Below are 20,807 nucleotides of genomic sequence, written 5' to 3' on the forward strand. Positions count from 1 at the left end.
AAAAAAGATATACATTCAATAGAAGTAAACCTGATATCTACATGCAAAAGTATTTTCCTAAACTTTACAATAATTTTACAATTATAATTGAGAAATAAGCCATTTAAAATCTGATATTGAAAAGGCACACTTTTATTAATATTTATGTATGTGTAATTTGGTAATTTTCTTTCACAGGTATCTGCATATCGTATCTTTAGTAACTACTAGCACTTGGGACATCCAACCCTCCAACCAGCAATCTCACTAAGCTTTTCCAGATCTCCTCCAAACTTTTCCAGATTTCTTTTAACTTAGTCTATTAAGGGTTCAAGGGCAGGTTGGATGGGACCTTGAGCAACCTGACACAGTTGAAGGTGTCCCTGCCCATGGCAGGGGCCTTGGAACTAAATGAAGTTTAAAGGTCCCTTCCAACTCAAACTATTCCATGCTTCTATGGTTCTAACTGAAGCAGGGTTTCCAAGAGATGGAAGAGTCATCACAGGCTTTGCTCTAGTGGTAGACGCCCAACAAAAATCAGTAAGTTATTTATTCTAAGAATCTTTGTTAATTAAATGCATATTAATTAATTAAATGCATGTTTCTTATTCCTTACTAGAACTAGAGAGCTTTCATTTGCTGCATAGTTTTCCTGTATCCATTGTTAACCTCTTGCTTTGTGAATAATCTAATAACTAACAAAAGAGCTATCCCAGATGCATGAAATGAATTAAGTATATATTACTGTATGAATGGCATCTTACCTTCAAGCAAGAAATCATGAATATACTTAGCTTTATTAACACAAATATCCCCACAGACTTCAAAGGAAATTTTCATGATAACACAGAGAACCATATGCATAGCTTTTTGCAGTTCAAGACAAAAAATTTGCAGTTCAAGCTATACATCTGTGTTCATAATTACATCTCCTAAGGTACCAGATAAAAGCTGAAATTAAAAAAAAAAGTGTGGAAAACAATTCCATTAGCAGAGAAAGAATAGAGGAATTCTTGTCCAGCAAGACAACATAAAGCGACTAGTCTAAATTCTAAAGTAATATATTTTTTGCTTTTAATGATACCCAGAGAAATTGAAATATCAGAGTTTGATAAAACACAGATCTCATACAGATTCTACAAATAAATCTCAGGAAATATGCCAGAAATACTGAATGTTTTTATTTAAAAAGCTTTTTTTTTTTTTTTTTTTTTCACTGAGCCTAACAACACAGTTGTACTTCTTCCAAAGCTTGATTCATTTCTCTAAAATATTTTAATGCTATTTGTTAGGCAAGCAGATATCAGGATCAGGTGCAATAACTGACAGAACACTTTTGATGACAAATTTATCTGCCAAACGAAAACTCTGACTTTTACGAATGCGAACTCTTAAAAGCTTACAGCAGTGACTTCAACTTCTGTAGCTCCAACTTATTTTGTGTTCTGTATCTGTTCCTACACAGGATCCTGTTTGATACAACATAAAAAGCTGGAGTAAGTTGCTATATACCATGCTAATTACATAGTAAAAGGATTTCTTAAAGGTGACATACAATCTAAAATTATCCTTGCTTTTAAATGACAAGTTTTGAAATGTATTTCTATTGGAAAATAAACAATCTCTTTAAGTGTTGCTATTAGGTTGATAATCTTTTTTTCTTTTTCAAGCTAAATTCGTTTGGAATTACAGTACCTCTCAGGAATAATATAAATTCTATGCAAGGTCTCCTGTGCTCCTACAGTTTTCTGAAGAAAACAAATTAGACCTCTCTGACACTTAGCACTGCAATTTTGGCAAGACACTGCACCGAGGACAACAGATCACAGGTGCAAGGCAAATCTTTGACAACCAGAGCAATGATGCTGTTTTGTTTCCATGGTGTCCAAAAGGAAAGATCTAAAATTGCATTCAACACAGAACTTTTTATTTACTCATATTAATGAATTTCTGTTTTGTGAACTATGATTTAGATGCTTCTTCAGTGTTTTATTTATATCTGATGGAAACTTACAACTCCATAGCTCTTCTTAATGGGAACAGACAAACATAATTAAGAAAATAAAACTACATTAAACTTAAAAACATCCTCCCAGATATGTGAAGTGTTTCTTGTAATCCATGCTTATTTCAACTGTTGTGCCACTTGAAGACAATCAACTGGGAGACTGAAATTCCCACCAGTTTAAAGGTCAGAACTGAAGAGAGCACATTCAGACACAAAGAGCATCATACTGACAAGGTAACATTAAATACAGTTTCTGCTTCTGGGTGGTTAAAACAGGTGATAACAGCTTTCTCTCTTGTGAAGCCAATCAAGTGGATAGATTTCAGTGATCTAAGAATTCACCACAATTAAATGGCAGGCCTCACATTGCTCTACTTTGAAGTATCAGACATTTTTCTTGACACACTTACTGTCCAACCTGCAGTGAACTGCAAAGATACAAGGACAGCTATCGTATTGCACCATCCTTAGCCAATATTCAGTTTCATTACTATTTCATTATTGTCTGTAGTTTTGTTCATCCACATACACACAAATATTTAAATACTCTCAGTAAAGGCATCATTAGAAGCAACGCGTCTCCTGGGGATGAGCAAAAATCTCTTTGCTTCTGCAAGGCCCATAGATTTGGGCCAGAATTGTAAAAAAAAAAAAAAAAAAAAAAAAAAAGAACTCTTCAACAGCCTCTGCCAGAGCAGTTTTTAACAGGTTGTGCATCATGCAGCTCTTTACCCTAGGGCAATAGCCCACTGCCAACTGATTTATGCAGCCACGAACACTTTTGCCCCACCAAAAAATCTGCTCTCTGAGTGTTCCACAAATCATTCTACAAAGGTCAGTAATACTATACAGGGTAAACAGAATGAAATAAGCAGCAGGACATTTCTAATACCAGAAAGCCACCCCCACACGACTTCCCTAACAAGAAAACTTGATAAACAAACAATGACAACAACAAAAGCAGGTGCTGGGTGCTTTCTTAATTGTTTGGGGAGGTATTTAAAGTATACGAATTCTTATATTTTATTTTTAAATAAAGAAATATTGAGTAACTTCACCAAGCACCAGACATTTTGCAGAATGCTTAAGCGTTTTTATCATACCCTTGCTGTACCTTTCTGAGTTACCCAACTCATTTTGGTGCTTCAGTTAAGATGGTCAGGCACCCGCACTTCTGCAGTTTCATCCTGTGCTGGTAGGACCCCTGCATGCAGCTTCACCACCAGCATCATACTGGTGTTAAGCAGAGGGGGCCATAAAAAGAAATTCAAAGAAACGGAAGTAACAGCTTAAAGACAGAAGGTAGGTGAGAGCAAGAACATGAGAGAGAAGTCGAATGATCAAGATTCATCTAGACTCCTGTATTCTGCAACCTCTTTTGCAGAACCTCCCCCCCCTCCCCTTCAGCTCTTTCTAGAGGCTTCTGAATATTTGGCTCATCCAGTTGCCTGTGTCTACTCTGAAAAATTCTCAAGCAAAACATAGCTCCTGCCTCCATTTGCCTTCTACTGATAACTGTGGATAGAGGAGGGCAAAATTACCTCACAAGTCACCACTGTAATACTCTCAGAACCATAAAAATTGGGTACTGCTTTTGGAAAGAATGCTGTAACTTCAGAGCATGGCAAGAAAGGGATTTGGTGTCAACATCTCTCATTCTAACTAGAAAAATATTACAGGCATTAAGCAGGGTGACTGAAAGAATGAGGGCAGGAACACTTCTATTGGCACTGACTTTTCTTTTTTTAAGCTTGAGTTGTGGAGAAAGAATACAAGAAGAGGGCAGAAAGTGAAGACTATCAGAGAAAACAGACGGTTCAAAGCAGGCATCTCCCCTGCCCTGCTCACAGTTTCTGCAGCGTGATAAGGTGGGACTCATCTCAGAGAGCACCGCAGGAGAAAGCAGTTATACACTTTCTTTTTCAAGTAAAGCATACCCCAAGCAAAGACTGAATGAAAGGAAGCATATTGTCCCAGCATATTTCACAGGTAAGTCAGCCGTGGACTGTGATGGTATTGTTGTGATGTCTGATACCTTTCTACATCATTTCAGCTGTACCTCACCTCTACTAACATCACTTCAGGGCTATGTCCCAATTTTTTTCCAAGTATCTGGAAAACTATAGGTGCAATTCAGTGCTAAATATCATGTAAGACAGGACTCAGGTGAAAGGTGAGATTTTTTATATACATATATATGTGTATATATATATATATATATATATGGAAATGACTAAACTGGTAATATTAGCTGTCCTTGATCTGCCATCACTGGCTGAAGCTTCTTTAGACACACATTGCTTCTGATAAGAAGTAAACTCTTCTACAGGATGAAGGTTTTATTTATTTTTTAAATATATAGTTTTTGAGCATAAATCTGTATTTGAAGATATGTGTCAAAGTATATTCCTGGTTTCTGAGTTCTTAATCTGTAGCAAAAAACATGCTAAGTTAAGTGCCAGAAGACTAACAGTTTTACAGCTGAAGCAGTTTTCAACATGGAAGAGCTGGTGGCTCAGTGGATTTACCTATCTTCCCAGTAAGTACTGGCATCAGCTTTTTAAGAGTCAGATCAAGTACCTCCCTGAATGGTACTGGAAATTAAAAATAAAGCAAAACAAAAAGACAAAGATGGCTTTACTGATTCATGATCTTCTCTTCCTCTCAATGAAACAAATAAGAACAGAAATACTCCACTACTATTTTAATGGTATTTTACTATGCAGTTTTTCTGATATAATGAACAAGTTGAAATAGATAATGCATTTTTGGTAACAAAAGGAATTCAGAAACTTCGAGTGTAACAGAAATCTTCCTTTCAAAGCAGGTGACAAAGTTCAATGAGTGCCTGCTTAAATACATGTGAAAAAAACAAAGTCTATATGAAAAGGTACTCAAGAATCTGAATGATACCAGTAAAGAAATTCTACTGTCAAGTAATTAAAAGTACAGTGAGAAAAAAAATACTTGTTTGCAGCTAATGAACTAGAAAGTGGCAGGACCAAGAGGGTTTTGGAAACATTGCAAGAGGAAATACGGCGCAATGAAATACATTAAGGAAAGCAGCAAGTCTGTCTAACAGAACAGAATAGAAAAAGAACTGGGTTTGCTTGTTATGGCACTGCAACATAGGTACATATACCCTTTGGAAGTGAATTCTGACCCAATACATTTAGCATGCTGCAATTCTATGGCCACCAGAAATACAAGTCAGCATGAAAAACAATGTGGATAAGCATCAGTTTCTGAAGCACCCAAACACAGGAATGTTGATGCAGTCTTTGCAATTGTATTTTCATGAGCAAATAGCAGAGTGCAAAGCCATGACGGTATCCCCACAGGGGTAATCCCTTTATCCTGAAAAACATTAAGTCTTCCTGAGAGATTTCTCTAAAACTCTGCTGAAACCATAAAAAGGAAAAGATTAAAAACATTTCTCACGATGGCACTGCCATCCAGAAGAGAAGGATGAGCAGGACACTCCTTTTTTCATGTTAAGAATAATAAATTGTGAACTTTACTTCTTAAAGTAAGAACCAGTAAGCCTTTTGAAAAAGACTGTTACACATTCCAAAATGAAATAACTTTGAAATCAGGTAAGAAGACATTTTAAAACAAAAAATGGATGCAACAATTTCTTCTAATAAAAGTTAGTTTTCTTACTACCTAGTTCAGTTTGTATTTGAACCTGAATTGCATTCTTCCCTCATTGTTACGTTGGTTTGTCTACAGATGTTTATAAGATGACAAAATTCACTGTTTTCTTTCTGCAAATAAGAAAATGATGATTGTTCTTTTAGAAGAAAACCTTTTGAGAATGTGTTTAAGCTCCTTACGTATTATTCGATACAGCACACCACCTCAGAAATACAGTGACAATTCAGACATTTTGGAAGAAAAACAATACGTCACAGTATCCCTTCCTCAATTACAAAACCTCATTACAACTACAGGACATTAAAGCTTTCAGTTTACTATCTTCTCATAGCTTTGTTTCATGGGAGCAACAACTGATGGAAAAAGAAACAGACCTATTAATTCCCATCAAGTTAAAATAGCCGAAGTGTAATACTGTCTGTGATATGTGAATGACCATAACTCAGTGTGCCAACACTGGTGTGATTGGAATTTAGGAGGGGAAAAAAAAAAGGAAAAAAACCATATAATTTGGCACCAAAACAATGAAAATACAAGCCAACTTCTATTTTTTGATGTGCTAACCACAAATCAAGCCTATAGAGATCCATGGTTGTAAACTTGGTGAAAGGAGAACTCAGGGTTTTGTTTCTTCTTTTTTTTTTTTTTTAATATGGAAAAAAACACCTCTCCACACACATCCTGCTTAAAATATGGCTCACACATTTGTAGATACTTAAACTATAAGGAGTAGTAAAAATACTGATGCTGTCTTATTTTGAGATTCAAAATAAATACATAGACCATGAAAATAAATATACATACATCCAAACATGGAGCACATTACTTCAAAATAGGATATGTGTGCCTTTCACTCATAAAATTATGATCCCCAAATCAGTCTCCAGGTTCTTTTACAATTATGTTGCTTTCTTTTTATATACAGTCTGATGAGACTCTTCATGAACACAGACTTCAGCACTGGATGTTGCCAAGGTATGAGAAGTTAAGATGTGACCATATCTGTACCTACTAATAACCCTACTGCTACCGGCAGTACTTAAGAATTAATTTCTAATTCTCTAACATTAATGACATTGGAAAAAATAAATGTTTTTTAAAAAGGAAGAAAAGGAAGGAGATTGTTACTGAAACAAGAAAGCGACAGCTAATTAACCATGAATAGGAAGAGAATCATACAGTGGTTTTGGTTGGAAGGGACCTTAAAGAACATCTAGTTCCAAAACCCTGCCATGGGCAGGGATACCACCCACCAGACCAGGCTGTCCAAAGCCCCATCCAGCCTGGCCTTAAACACTGCCAGGCACGGGGCATCCACAGCTTCTATGTACAACCTATACCAGTGCCTCATCACCCTCTGAGTGAAGAATTTCTTCCTTACATCTAATGTAAACCTACCCTCTTTTTGTTTAAAGCCATTATCCCTTTTCCCATCACTGCACTCCCTGATAAAGAGACAAGAATGTTGTGTGGGACATTATCAAATGCTTTGCACAAGTCCAGGTAGATGATACCAGTTGCTCTTCCCTTATCCACTACTTCTGTAACCCCATCATAGAAAGCCATCAAATATGTCCAGCACAATTTGCCCTTAGTAAAGCCATGTTGGCTGTCACCAATCACTTCTTTGTTTTCCATGTCCCTTAGCATAGTTTCCAGGGGGATCTGTTCCATGATCTTGCCAGGCACAGAGGTGAGACTGACTGGCCTATAGTTCCTTGGATCTTTCTTTTTTCCCTTTCTAAAAATGGGGCTTGGGTGTCCCCTTTTGTAGTCAGTGGGAACTTCACTAGACTCTCAAAACTTCTCAAATATGATAGATAGTTGCTTAGCAACTTCATCCTCCAGTTGCTTGAGGACCCTCAGGGGTCTCATGAGGTCCCATGGACTTCTGCACCTTCAGATTGCACAGATGGTCTTAAACCTGATCTTCTCCCACAGGGGGCAGTTCTCCATTCTCCCAGTCCTCGCCTTCACCTTCTGTGACTTCAGTGGTGAAGTATGGTTATAGATTATAGTTAAAAGAAAGTGAAATTAATCCTGACCAAGATTTCAAAGAAGTTTAAAAATACTGAAAAGTTAGTAGAGACTCCTCTGTTCAGACGAATTGCATGGCAGTTGGTTTGATTAACACAGATTATAGAGGGGACAAAACCATGAAAGACCCATGAAAGGGAAAGATGTGGAAGATCTAATAGGTAACTAAAACCATGGAGTAGGAACAGAAGTAGTAAAAATAATTACTCTGCATTTGGTGCTGTGTGTATTGCTAGCCATTGACAAAACCCTCGGAATGTGTAGTGGAGGGTCTCCTCATCTCCATAGTAAAATTGATTCAATGAATATTTATGGAAAACATTATTAAATATTTCAGTTCATGGGAATACAGATAGGTAACCCTCAGAAATAAACAGTAATGTATATTATTAAACAACTTAGTTGAATCAGTCCAAATAAAAATATCTGTCTTCAAAAAGAAGTCTTTTTCTTCTGGTGGCTTTTCAATAATGAGATGCTTGATAATGAATGGATAACAAAAACATACAGCACGTGTAGTTCTAATGTTCAGTTTTCTTCTTCTGGGATGGAGATTTAAAAGGATGAATTTAAGAAGCCCAGTTATATACTAAAAAAATAAAAACTCACAGGAAGTAAGAAAATTCCCTTTACAGAAAAATCTGTGAATACCAACTCTTGTAATTTTTTCTTCTTTTTTTAAAGATGCGTAATCAGTTTTAACCCCAAAGTGCTATTACAACATGGTGTACATAAAATAAATCCCTCAGGAAAAAAAAAAAAAAAAGATAAAAAATAGAATACCATAGGTATCAGATGTCACTGGTTAAATTCAAGGTGTGCAGCCTAACTAGACTGAACCAATATTGTTTAATGTTTAAAATATCTTGACAAATCCACTCTGTGACGAGGTAAAGCCATTCATATTACTCCATGTTACAAGTTCTGTAATTTCTAATATTTTTTTATACAACAAATAATAATAATAAAATAGACTCCTATAGTTGTTCAGAAGTGCCCTCTAAGAGGTGTGTAAAATGGCTTTTTACAAGATATAGAATCTCTTCTTCCATGAATTGTCTTTCTTTCATTACATCTAGTATAGCCTGCATGTTTGTTATCATGAATCATGAGACAGATAAACCTGTAATATTGTCACATTCAATCTCTGACCAATTAAAAAATGTTTCAGAAGTGTTATAAGGTAATCCTTAACATGCAACAAAACCTGTCTTAGGTTTTCAGTTCTTTGTCATTTCTTTGTGGCTCCTGGGACAATTCACAGGGAACATCTGTAAATCTGTGCCAGGGATTCTCAGCATTACAGTATTGAGATTGGTTGGCTCCGGCAGACCCAAGAATGATATGTATCCTTTACTACTGCTGGGTCACACAAGTAGCTTAGAACCTGCTCAAAAATGTCGCTGAAGTAGGGTTTCATCACCTTTCTTAAATTTCTGTTCCCATCCATCTTCTAGGAACAGCTGCTTGGTAGGGAGAATGAAGAGAGGGTAGAAGAAAAATTATTTTTTGCTGCACTTGGGTCTTGCTTGCTAGACCCTTGCTTTTTGCCAGGGTTTCACAGACCACTATTGAAACAAGCAGTGAAACAGACACAGATAATCATGTATTAACATGGAAGAACACCAGATTTATAATCTATTCAGAGCAAATATACAGAGAGAAAGACTGCATGTACACATAAACAGCATAGGGTGGATCCCTCCCTTTTACATGCAACTGATCAGTCATCTGTTACTGCTTTTGAACAGTAAGTTTTATTTACATTAACAAAAGATGGAAAAAGGTCTACAAAGCATAAGCAGTGAAGATGGCAAGAGAACTGCACACTTCAGAATCCTGATATTTACAATTTGCTTTATTTTAAGCACAAGATGAGACCATGAAACAAAAGTATATGTCCAAAAAGAAGTCAAAATAGTATTGTAAAAAATAAATTCAGCTTCCCCAAAGTTGCATTCACCACATGCTATGTGGGAGGTGTACCTGAAAGGTAATACCCCTGCTTTGTACAGAAAACTGAGTAGGGAGAGAGGAAAAAGAAAAAAAAAGCAGATCAAATTTCCTTGTAGAGTTTTAGATGCGAGGCAAGTGTGTTTCAGAAAGAAAATAATTACATATGCAACATGACTGCAGCCTCTTTGATGCTGTGATATTGTTAATAAATCTCAGGACATGTAACCACATAAAACATTTACCTTTTTATGGTCTTTAGAACAGTACCACCAAAAATTCCAGTTAGCCTTTAACTATCAGTTTGAAGAGCTATATACAGTGCATATAGTACAGTATTTGAAACTGTAGACTTTATAAGGTATAAAACAGCCAAATCCAACTCTTGATGCAGTCCCAGGTAAAATAATGTCAAGGAGGGAAAGGAGAAAACAGTTAAGTTTTTTTTCATTCACAATAAAAATGACTGTTATCAGCAACACTAAGAGCAGATTATAAACAGATTATAGAAATAATGAATGAAAAGCTGGTGGTTTCAGAGTTCATTATTGGTCTGACTCAAGGACGTGGAAAACTAATAGAAAAGGACAGGCACAAAACAGCATACGTTCAAGCTATGCTTTTTGATACGCATGCCCTTATGCAATGACACTACTGTTTTTTCCTCTTTGCAGACCAATTAAAGACTCTTGTCTTCATATCAGAAGAAGGATAAGTCATTTGAATCATAGCAACCCAGAAACAGAAAATGCAACACCAAGGTTGAACTTACACAAACTGTGTTGTGAACAGAACATTACTTAGTTTTCTGGAATGCAGAAAAATACATATATGTATTATTTAAACCGAGAGGTGAGAAATAATGAGAAAACCACAAATTAAATGCTTATTTTAAAATGCACTGTAGCTCTAAAAATGTTAGCAAAGCAGAGTATAGTAATACTAGAATGTGTCTTTCAGGAGATTTAATGTTCTATCTCAATTGCTTCTAAAACAGAAGAAAACTACATGATCATAATTTTTACATCATAAGAACAGTAACTCAGGAATTATCTTCCATAAATTGAAGTATTTACAGCATAATTACTTGTGTCTGATTTATCCACTATTGATTAAAATGGGGTCATGTGAATGACACTCACAAAGATAACTGCTACTTTACACTATGATATGTTTATTTCGTATTTAATTTCTATTTCATACAAGTTCCACTAGAACATACTCTAAGCACAACAAATGAGTACTGTTGGAAGTATTCTGAAATATTTGAAAGAATATTTCAGACTCCAGACACTTGATAGACTAAAGATAAAAACACTGCCCTGTTGAAATCTTAACACCAAGTTCAGCAAAAACAGGACCTTTCTCCTTCTGTGGATGTATGTGTTAAGTATTTTTCAGGGTACCATGATACAATAATCACCTCACTACACTTCTGAAAAAAAGTGTAGCTTCCTTTAAATGTTTCTTAACTGTGATATATCCACTTTTCTGCACAATGTTTTTCATTAGTTTACCTAAATCAAATAAAGAATAAAACATGCTAAACTGACCCAACTACTGCTTAAGTCATGTTAGCTTACAGATAAATGAATGAGGCTAAACTGATACAAGATCTCAGAAAAGGAACAAAAGCATGAACAAAGGAATGAAACTAATGATTTCAGCTCATGAACTAATGTTAAGATCAAAGAAATTCCATGGCTATTTTTCTCTTGTAAAGTTGACAATGTCAGCTCAGTTTTATATTTAACCAGTAAGAACCAGTTGCCTAGAAAGATAAGTAGAAACAGATACTTGGTCGTTTCTAATTCATCAGTACCAACTGGTATTTCCAGTCCAAATCCTAAGCTTGTGGTACCATTTCCTAGTTCTGCCCTAAGTGATGAGGATAAGGTCCTACACTCATACACCTACTCAGACTTACATTGGCAGAAGTCACAGTAAACTGTAAATACTGTAAATGTCTGCCTCAACTTAATTTCAAAATCTTAGCACTGCACCTTTTCACTATGGTACCATACTTTGAGTTGGACTGAATTACAGGTTCCACTTCATGTGAACAGTTTGAAATTTCATGGTTTTGAACGTTAAAATGAAATACAACAGCGTGCATAGCAATTTTTTAGCAGAGCGCAGAAAAATTTACATGTAAATGAGTGTAGGCCCACAGACTTCACCTGAGCTGTTTCAATTCAGTTTGACTGAGAATCTGGCTTTTATTCTTTGTTTTTGGGATGCTCTCAAGTTATCAATGTTAATTTTAGAGTGACAATAGTCAAAAACTTGAAACTATGTTCTTATAGGACTAAATACCATCCAAAACAGGACAAATACATAATTATTACTTTTATCTTTAAAAATCTCTCAACAATAGTGTTTGATTCCAAAAAACAAACAAAAAAACCAGCTCATTTACACATTTTCAGCATAAATTCCTGAGACTGATTAAATACCCCTCCAAGGGAGACTACACTGCAAACAATGTCTAGGGATGAAGAAATATATCTCCTTTAGTGAAATATTCAAAAACCAAGTTAGAGAAACATCTACAAAATATTATGTAATTCATATGAATCTGCTGTAGTACAAGGCTTGAATCAAATAGTTTCAAAACCCTTTCTATATTCCTGCTGTGTTGTTTTTATTATTGTGAGGTATTAGATCTTTGACTCCCCGTCTTTTAGATTATCATTTCTTACACATTCAATAGCCTGTACCTTTTCTGGTAAGCCTTCACGAGCAGAATGCTCACTCCTTGACACCTCAAATTCTCCAAGTAGTAATGTGGCACATCTTCAGCAGCATTAACTACTCAACCACTACTGAAGTTAGTCATCTATGTTTGTACACTAACATACAACACAAAATACTCACCCTGGTGGGCATACACAACCTGAAACGCACGGAAGGTGTGCTGAGAAAGTGAGGTTTAGCAGTTGATTCTCACAAGTTCTCTCTCTGCTGAGTTCAGCATCAACTTGTGGGTTACTACAGTTAATATAAATCTGTCCAACTGGGCAGCTGCGTGCTGCAGGAAAACAAAAAAAAGACAAACACATTAGTCTTCACATCTGAAATTTTGTATCCAATACAGGTATGAGATAAATTATTTAAACAGATAACTTTATTGCATGATTGCTTTTGCGTTGTGCTTAGCATTATGTGCAACAGGAATATCCAAAGCAGTTGTGGAGCATTAAAGGAGTTTTGATTTGTTGTGGTTTTATTATTAAGATTTCTTAAGGAGAGGGGTTCTGGATAATTGCCAATCAGCACGACTACCACAATTGCGTGGGGGAAGAAATTTCAGCTAATGGCCAAAGACTTGGCAATTCTGGAACTGAAAACAAATAAAAGCCTTTCTCATTGAAGCATAAGGACCACCATCACCATAGTCTAGACAATAGTATGTAACAACATACAAAATATGCTGTAATAGAGAAAGTATTTGTTACATTCTTTTTCTTATGTATGACTTTTTTATATATTTGTTCGGGGTTTGTAGAGGTAAAGAAAATTTTCTGTGAAAAATTACTGCCAGTGTTCAGTTCCTAAAACCATATTTAATTTCATATACATTACAAAAAAAAAAAAAAAAAAGAAAGAAAATTGCTCACATTTAACAGGATTTCGGACAGTTATGCTGCTGCTTGATACCAGCCTTGCTTTCAAGTTAAACATATAACTTCTAAATCAGGGATCCCATCCTGCTAATTACTCATTTGTATATATTGCACAATCTTCTACTACACTGTGTTGGGTCTGTCTAGGATGAAGTCACCTTTCCCTGCAACAGCCCACACAGTGCTGTGCTCTGCACTCGTTGCTGGAACAGCACTGGTATCACTCCAGTGTTGTGTCTATTGCTGCATAGTGCTGGCACAGCATCAGGACTCCCTCCAAGCCCCCAAGAGCCAGCAGGCTGGGGGTGGGCAAGTGATGGGGAGGGGACATCGCCAGGGCAGCTGACCTAAACCAACCAAAGGGATATTCCATAACACCTGATGTAACACTCAGCAATAAAATGGGGGGCTCTCGTGGGGGAGTAGGCTGTCCTCCTGAACAACCGCTACGCGTTTTGAGGCCCTGCTTCCCAGGACGTGGCTGAACATCGCTTGTTGATGGGAAGTAGAGAATAACTTTTTTTTTTTCTTCCTCTCTGTGCTTCCGCGTGGCCTTATTGTTTCTTTTGTTTCTTTTTCTCCCCATTCCCTTTCCCTTGAATTAAATCATTCTCATCTCAAACCTCGAGCTCTTTGTGTTGTATTTTCTCCCCCTTCCTCTTTGAGGAGGGGGGGAGTGAGAGAGCAGTTGTGGTGGAGCTTGGCTGCCCACCCGAGTAAAACCACCACGTACACATAAAGAGTTTCACAGAGATTAGCAGATATATGTTCAGTACACCTAAAGTAATTTCTCCCTCTACTTCTTCACTCACCAATTATGTTGTTATCACAATTCATTACTCCATCCCTGCAATGGCTGCAATAAAAATACATGAAGATGTAATGAGAGCCAGAAAGATGTGAAGTATTGTTGTCTTCTGTATAATAATGAAGCGTGCAGTACAAATCAATTAAAAAAGACTACATGTTTTCACTGAAACTTAGAACCAAGAAGAAAGTACATATTGCATAAGGGTAATTAATTATGTTTCAATCTTTTGCTTTCTGTGCAACATAAGATGCAGGACAAGGCCTAAAAATAGCAACAGTCGCGTAGTATAAGTGTTATTATGAGCAGTTAAAATACTAGGATTGACACAAAAATACCTACAGAAATTAATCACTATACTGCTCCCAAACAGATTGGTGCAGTAATAGCAAACCAAGCCCTGTTCATAATGGGATTGTCATAATCTAGAAAGAAAATGCAGCAATTAATAGAAAAAAAACATATTTATATAGTTACAGCAAGGTACCCTGTTCTGGGCATACACTCTTACGTGAACATTCATGATACTGTTGTAACCATTCAATATTTTTTCTTCACCAGCAGCTTAGAACTCTGCTGGAAAGCAAGCTATTAGCTTAGGTGAAAATGTTGACAATAACAACAGTTGTACATACCCACAGGTAAAACCCCAGTGCTGAATATAATACATTCACAAGCTATTGAGACTGCAACAAATTTTTTGTACTGAACTGGGCTGACTTTTCTCAAAGCAAAACACAGTAAGAGCATTTTGATACTATTGGCTTTTCTCAGCCACTCCTATCACGAATCATTAACAAACTACCCATGTGGAAACATCTTACAGTATCATTAATTTTTATCTCATTTGTAATGAAGTCATTTGAAGAAATTTGCTTCAATTGTTTTAGAATTCTTGGCTCCCAAGAGGAAACTGAATTGCACTTGTTAATTTTTATACACGTCCCAAACTGATCTTGATTCTGTAATATGATAGGAATCTAGAGGAGCAAGTTACTGTGATTTTCTTACCAGAAATAACCAGAACCATCTGTTCATAATCAGAAACCAAAACAACCCCAACAATTCTATGCTAATGAAAATTACAAATAGAAAAAGTAAGTTAGTGTATTATGAAGCTTGTAATAACATATCTTTTACATTGCAAAATATTGCACAGATGAGAACAGACAACAAGTTTTCCCTACACGAGATGCTACAGCAAAGAGAACAAGTGAACTACATAAAACTCAAGCCTTCTAATAAGATATTGTATGCAAGGAAGCATTAAATAACATAATATGGCCCACTCCTGTCTGATTACAGCCACACTAGTTTTTAGTTATACAAAACAGTAGCAAATCTGATAGCAACTACTAGGGAAAAACACAGTAGTAGTGGCCTCAGTTCAGGTCCTATGCTTCACTAGAAGAGGACCTGAGCCAACCAACTTCAACACTATTCTTCCTTTTTTTTTTTTTTTTTTTTTTTTTCCCCCCAATAGTGAAGATGCCTCCAGTACACCTGCTGCTAGTCAGCTAACAAATCCTGAATTAGATTCTGCATGTACTACAGACACTCTGTTGTTACATTCAGGGTTGTGTGCACGCTACAAAGAATTGCAGGTAAAGTGTTCTAGCTCAAGGGCTTGGATGTAACTCAGCCAAAAGACAAAGCAGTACCAAAGGGACCAACAGGGAGGCAACACAAATGCTAGCATGTCAGCATCGCAGTCAAGATGTTTTTAAAACAACTGATTGAAAACAGTCAAACAGAAAGGCTACTCCATAGACAAACAGAAGAGGAAATGACATTTTTAAAGTGGAAGTTCCAGAGCAGAGGCACTTGAGAAGAAAAATGAAGATCATAATTGTTTCTAACAAAATCACTGTGTTTGAAAGCTTTCTTCTCAACGAACCTATATACAACCTGGTTAAAAACATTGCAAGTAAAAGTCATGACTGAATAGATAGAGATTTCTTGTTCTATCTTAAAGCCCAGTAGCTGTATGTATCAGTAGATGTATTTTAATAAACATGTGAAACATAACCTGCAAAATACCAATATAACTCCACTGAAATCAATGCAAAGATAATTTTTGCTTGCAGTCATTTCTTAAAAAAATCCATTTGTGGACAATCGCATGATCAGGGTGCACTCAGACAAATATTCACCACAGCATAATTAATTAGCATAATTAAATCTCAGAAAGTGCTGGAGTTTTCTGTGTCTCTTCATGTTAGCATGGATGCACATAATAGCAGTAGCTTTTCTTTCTACTCTGCACTTCAGTATATCGGACTGTAAGCACAGCAACCTGAAAACATAAGTCCTCAAGAAGTTCTGTCCAAAACAGCTTTCTTACCATTTGCCCAAAGATGTGATAACATTATCTCCAGGGGGATAGTCAATTCCTTGAAAATAACAAGGACATTCATTTCTGGAGTAGAAGAAAAAAAAACAACCAAAAAACTGTTGTGATTACCTCATAAATTGAAAGTAGAAAATTCCCCTTGACTTAATAATTGCTATTCAAATTATTTTTTTTTTTTAGCTGCAATAAATTGACCTAGATAACTGCCAATATATACTGCCATATATCTCATGGCATATCAATTAATAACAAAGCAGAACCTCCGTTATCAATGGACATCTTTGTATTTCTCACATACAGAGGTAGTATGTAACAATTAGGTTTGGTGGCATTGGATGAGTTTCAGTATTACAATAGAACAATTTTTGATCAACATAAAGGTTCTATGTAATTCTAAGATCCTGACAATTTTGCAAATGCGCAGCATCTACAGGTTACACGTTTATTAACTTTTCACTCTGAATTGTAAACGCAGTGGTGTGAAATAGCGACTATGACTATCAGAATTGCAACTTCACCTACCTCTCTACACATCTTTCAGTCTTGGAATTCAAGTACATTCCAGAGGGACAAGCACAGCCTTCAATACAATCACTGCTGCATGTTTCTGGCACAGACAGTGCTTGGCAGGTTCTGCCACAGGTAGATACACAAGTACTGTACTCCTTTGTATTTTCACATGAAAGAGCTGTCCAAATGAAACAACGCTCTCAAATTACTGTGCAAGAGACTCAAATACCTCCCAACTGTTTTCTGATAAACATCTCTACTCTTTCATTCGCAACTACATTAAATTCCACTGAAATTGCTATCTTGGCACCATGCTGTGTAAACTAAACAGATGTAAATCCACAGTAATAACAAGTACAATGAAGTCTGTGCAGTTAATCCAGATTTATACTGGGGAAACTGGACAATTCAAGGTTTTTGTCTCTGACTCTGAAAATGCGTAGTTCTCATGCACAGGCTTTGGAAAACTCACAACATCTTAAAGGGAACATTACAAGCAATAAATAAAATGTTTGCAGCTGTTGCACAGTACCATCATATGTTTTCTTATCTATCCTATAAAGCCCTACTTAAAATAAATTCAAGAGCTTGAAATATTAATAAGAAAACATTTTAAACCCCACAAGCTTGACTTTTTACATATGTTCTTATAAATATCTACTTTTTTTTTAAAGCAAAAGAAAATTAAATGTTTTGAAACAGATTCATTTAGTAACAGTGAACACAACCATTCATGCCACAATGAACTCAAGCAAGCTGTTTTTCTTTTTTTTTCTTTTTTCTTTTTTTTTCCCAGATATATAAACAGATCAGCCAGCTCGGATGAACTTCCCAACTTCCTCTTTATCATGCATTATGACATGGATAATTACACAATGCGATGAAAATTATCAGATGTCAAATTGCTGAACATTCTTTAGAAAAGATTTTCAGCCTTGCTTTTGGAGCCAAGCCTACCAACACATCAGGGGGTTCAGTTAAGGGCTGCTTTACAGGTTCCCTAATTTTATAATTTTTAAAAATGCATAACAGCACTACATCTCCTATCAACATCTTTTGCATCACTTAAAAAGTTCATATAAACTGAAAAATAATATATTCTACTCCTCTACTGGTTATTCATTACAAAGCAGATAACAGAAGTCAGCTTTGGCTATCTCCATAGTATCTGTTGTCCTCCATTCATCTTCAATTAAAAATCAGCAGTTCTCTACGTGTATTTTCAGCACTTTATACTCACCTTAGTTTCACAGACAATGAGAAAATAACCTCTTGGAGATGGTCAGAAAGAGTGGAAATTGAAAACAATACAGAGAGAATTGCTATATACACCAACATAGCCTTTCATCTCTGTCAAGGGTTCATTTAAAGAATTAGATAAACCTAACATCTACAAAAAAAAAAAAAAAGAACAAATGTATTTACGCAGCTAGTGACTAATGGAAATGTGGGTAGGAGAAGACATTTAAAGACATGTTTCTTTGCAAGAAAAAGAGCCTTATCCTACTGTGATAGAATTATCTTATCTTACTGTGATAGAATGACAATCAGAAGATAACATTAGAATTAATCCACTTCTCTCATTTCAAAGTTGATATTAATTCAAAGACTCCAAAAAATAATTATTAAGAGTACAAGTGAAAGGCAACTCACCACAGTCTGGGACACCTCCTCTGAAATCTATTATAACTCCAAATCTTTGGCAATGATGAGCATAATGGGCCAGAGCAGAGCAAAAACAATTCTGTCCACATTTGCACGTGTCTCTTCTGCACTGCTCAAAATAGGGAATGGGACTCAAATAGGGGTAGCATGGAGCAAAAAGTTCTTTCGTAAGGATGCTACAAGCCTCCGCTGCATAAGAAGCTACACAAATAACAGATTAAACACTTTCAGTGGGGGAGTTTAAAAAGACTTGGAAGAGAAAGTGTTTTCTATGCAATGCAATTGTTATTAGTTATGTTAATAGTTATCTACTATTGCCATATATACATCGCTACCTTTCATATCAATACAACTATACAACAGGACAGAAAAAGTTAGCTGCTCATAGCTTTGAGTTTGTTCTTGGAATGATTTTAAGCCATTTGGAAAACTTACAATATGCAGACAGTGCCTAGGTACAGACTCCTATCTTTAAACTGACTCAGTGATGAGGGTTAGGCACAAGATGCCAGATACTAACCACTGTATTTCATAAACACACAGAAGATATTTCTCGTTTCAGTAATTCCCAGTAACTACTTCAAGTATGTCAACATTTTAAAGAATAATCTGTTGTTACCCATTGTTTCACATTGGCTAAGGCTGCAACCACTTTAACTTGTTACACCAACTCCAAACAACACTCATCTTAGTATTTCAATTCTGAATGCATTTCATGCTTGTGCAATAGTGGTCAGGATAATCAGAATGATACATTAACGTACCCAGAAAAAGAAAAATTGACACCTTCTACAATAAAAGGGAAATGAATAAACTAAGACCTCAAAATTTCCTTTCCAGAACTTCTGACTTCCTATACTGACCACTGTTTTTTCTATGCTCGTGTCCAAACCATTAAGAATTTTTGATTCTTAGCACTGCACATTGTATAAATACTCAGAAGATTGGACGATTTCCTAGCAGGAAATACGATGATTTCCTATCACAACTGAAGTTGCAGGCAAAATTGTAATGACCATTTTACTCCTGTATCTTGTCTAGAAGCGTGTACAGTCCAAGATGACAAGTGGTAGTAATTCTGAGAGGAATATAACTGATGATCTACCAAGTTCATCATTATTAAATAATGTTTTTAATGGCTAGATATGGTTTTCATTGCATCAGCCACTATATCATGCTTCCCCAGTCAAACCCTTTCAGCCGAATGTAAAGGCTGGCAGAACATATTGTTCTATTACTTTTTCTCCTCCATAAAACACAACTGGAGTGTTTCATTTTCTCAGTATTTTAAAAATAAGTACTGTAATACTTTTGAGTCTCCATCCCAACTAGCAGCATCACCAATATTAGACATACTACCAACCTTTAATGTCTAGCTTTGCACACTGCAACTGCAAACTAGAAATAAACAGGGTATTTCAAGTGCTTATGCAAGTAGCAGAACATTCTTAAGCAATGCACTACATAATTTGTTAGGGGATTGAGATAAATAAATATTACTCCATTTTTCAGCAGGGAGGACTGGTGGTTACTTTTCCTGATCGAAAAAGGAAACCCAGCACAGATGTAATAAGTAGAAATGCATTTGTCAACAATATTAACAATATTTGACCATCACTGCCCACCTGCCTGTAGATGAATATCACATGGATCCATTTGTGAGCTATCGTGCACAAGCATGCATGCTGATGAAGTTTTCCATGCGTTTCCAAACAGCTGTGGAGTGCTTTCAGTTACTCCAACTGGAGATCTTTTACAAAACAGAAGTCAGTCACAAAAGATACAGTGAATTTACAGAATAGTCTCATTTCTACTACCTTCCTCACCAGAGCTGATTGAAGCTCCCCTTCCACTGCACTTTTCCCCAAAGCACCGTCAGCTAATGTTTCAGGGCTCCTCGCTCTCTTTCCAGGCAAAGGCCCAGAAAAGAAAGAGAAGATATGCTTCAGAACCATTAGATATTCTGTATGAAAGGATGGATCAAAACAGACCTAGTTCCATTTTCACAAGAGAGCGAAATAAAACACTGTTGTCCTCAAAGTCTGCACTCTCTTATTCATAATTCTGCCTCCTAAGTGATACCTGATCTATTCTGATCTCTCCTGTACCTACAAATTCCTGTCTGTTCCTGGTAGCTGACTTCCCAGGTTCTCTACTCCCTGCAAGAAAGAGGAGGGGGTAGAAATCCAAGGGTCCAGAGATATAACTACA

At 36.2% G+C, this 20,807-nt stretch overlaps 1 protein-coding gene across 1 annotated transcript in view; it reads right to left on the reverse strand.

Annotated features, from left to right (window-relative positions):
• The window catches only part of OTOG (otogelin), a 109,204-nt gene that overhangs the window by 59,338 nt on the left and 29,059 nt on the right, over positions 1-20,807 (reverse strand). Inside the window, exons 18-23 of the mRNA XM_040559560.1 lie at positions 20,222-20,346; positions 18,585-18,797; positions 16,944-17,109; positions 16,413-16,487; positions 14,073-14,116; positions 12,512-12,665 (exon numbers count right to left, since the gene is read on the reverse strand). Of these exons, the coding sequence (XP_040415494.1) occupies positions 12,512-12,665; positions 14,073-14,116; positions 16,413-16,487; positions 16,944-17,109; positions 18,585-18,797; positions 20,222-20,346 (777 nt within the window). The remainder of the gene's footprint in view (positions 1-12,511; positions 12,666-14,072; positions 14,117-16,412; positions 16,488-16,943; positions 17,110-18,584; positions 18,798-20,221; positions 20,347-20,807) is intronic.

The sequence above is a fragment of the Cygnus olor genome, chromosome 5 (genome assembly GCF_009769625.2).
Source record: "Cygnus olor isolate bCygOlo1 chromosome 5, bCygOlo1.pri.v2, whole genome shotgun sequence".
Classification (NCBI taxonomy): domain Eukaryota; kingdom Metazoa; phylum Chordata; class Aves; order Anseriformes; family Anatidae; genus Cygnus; species Cygnus olor.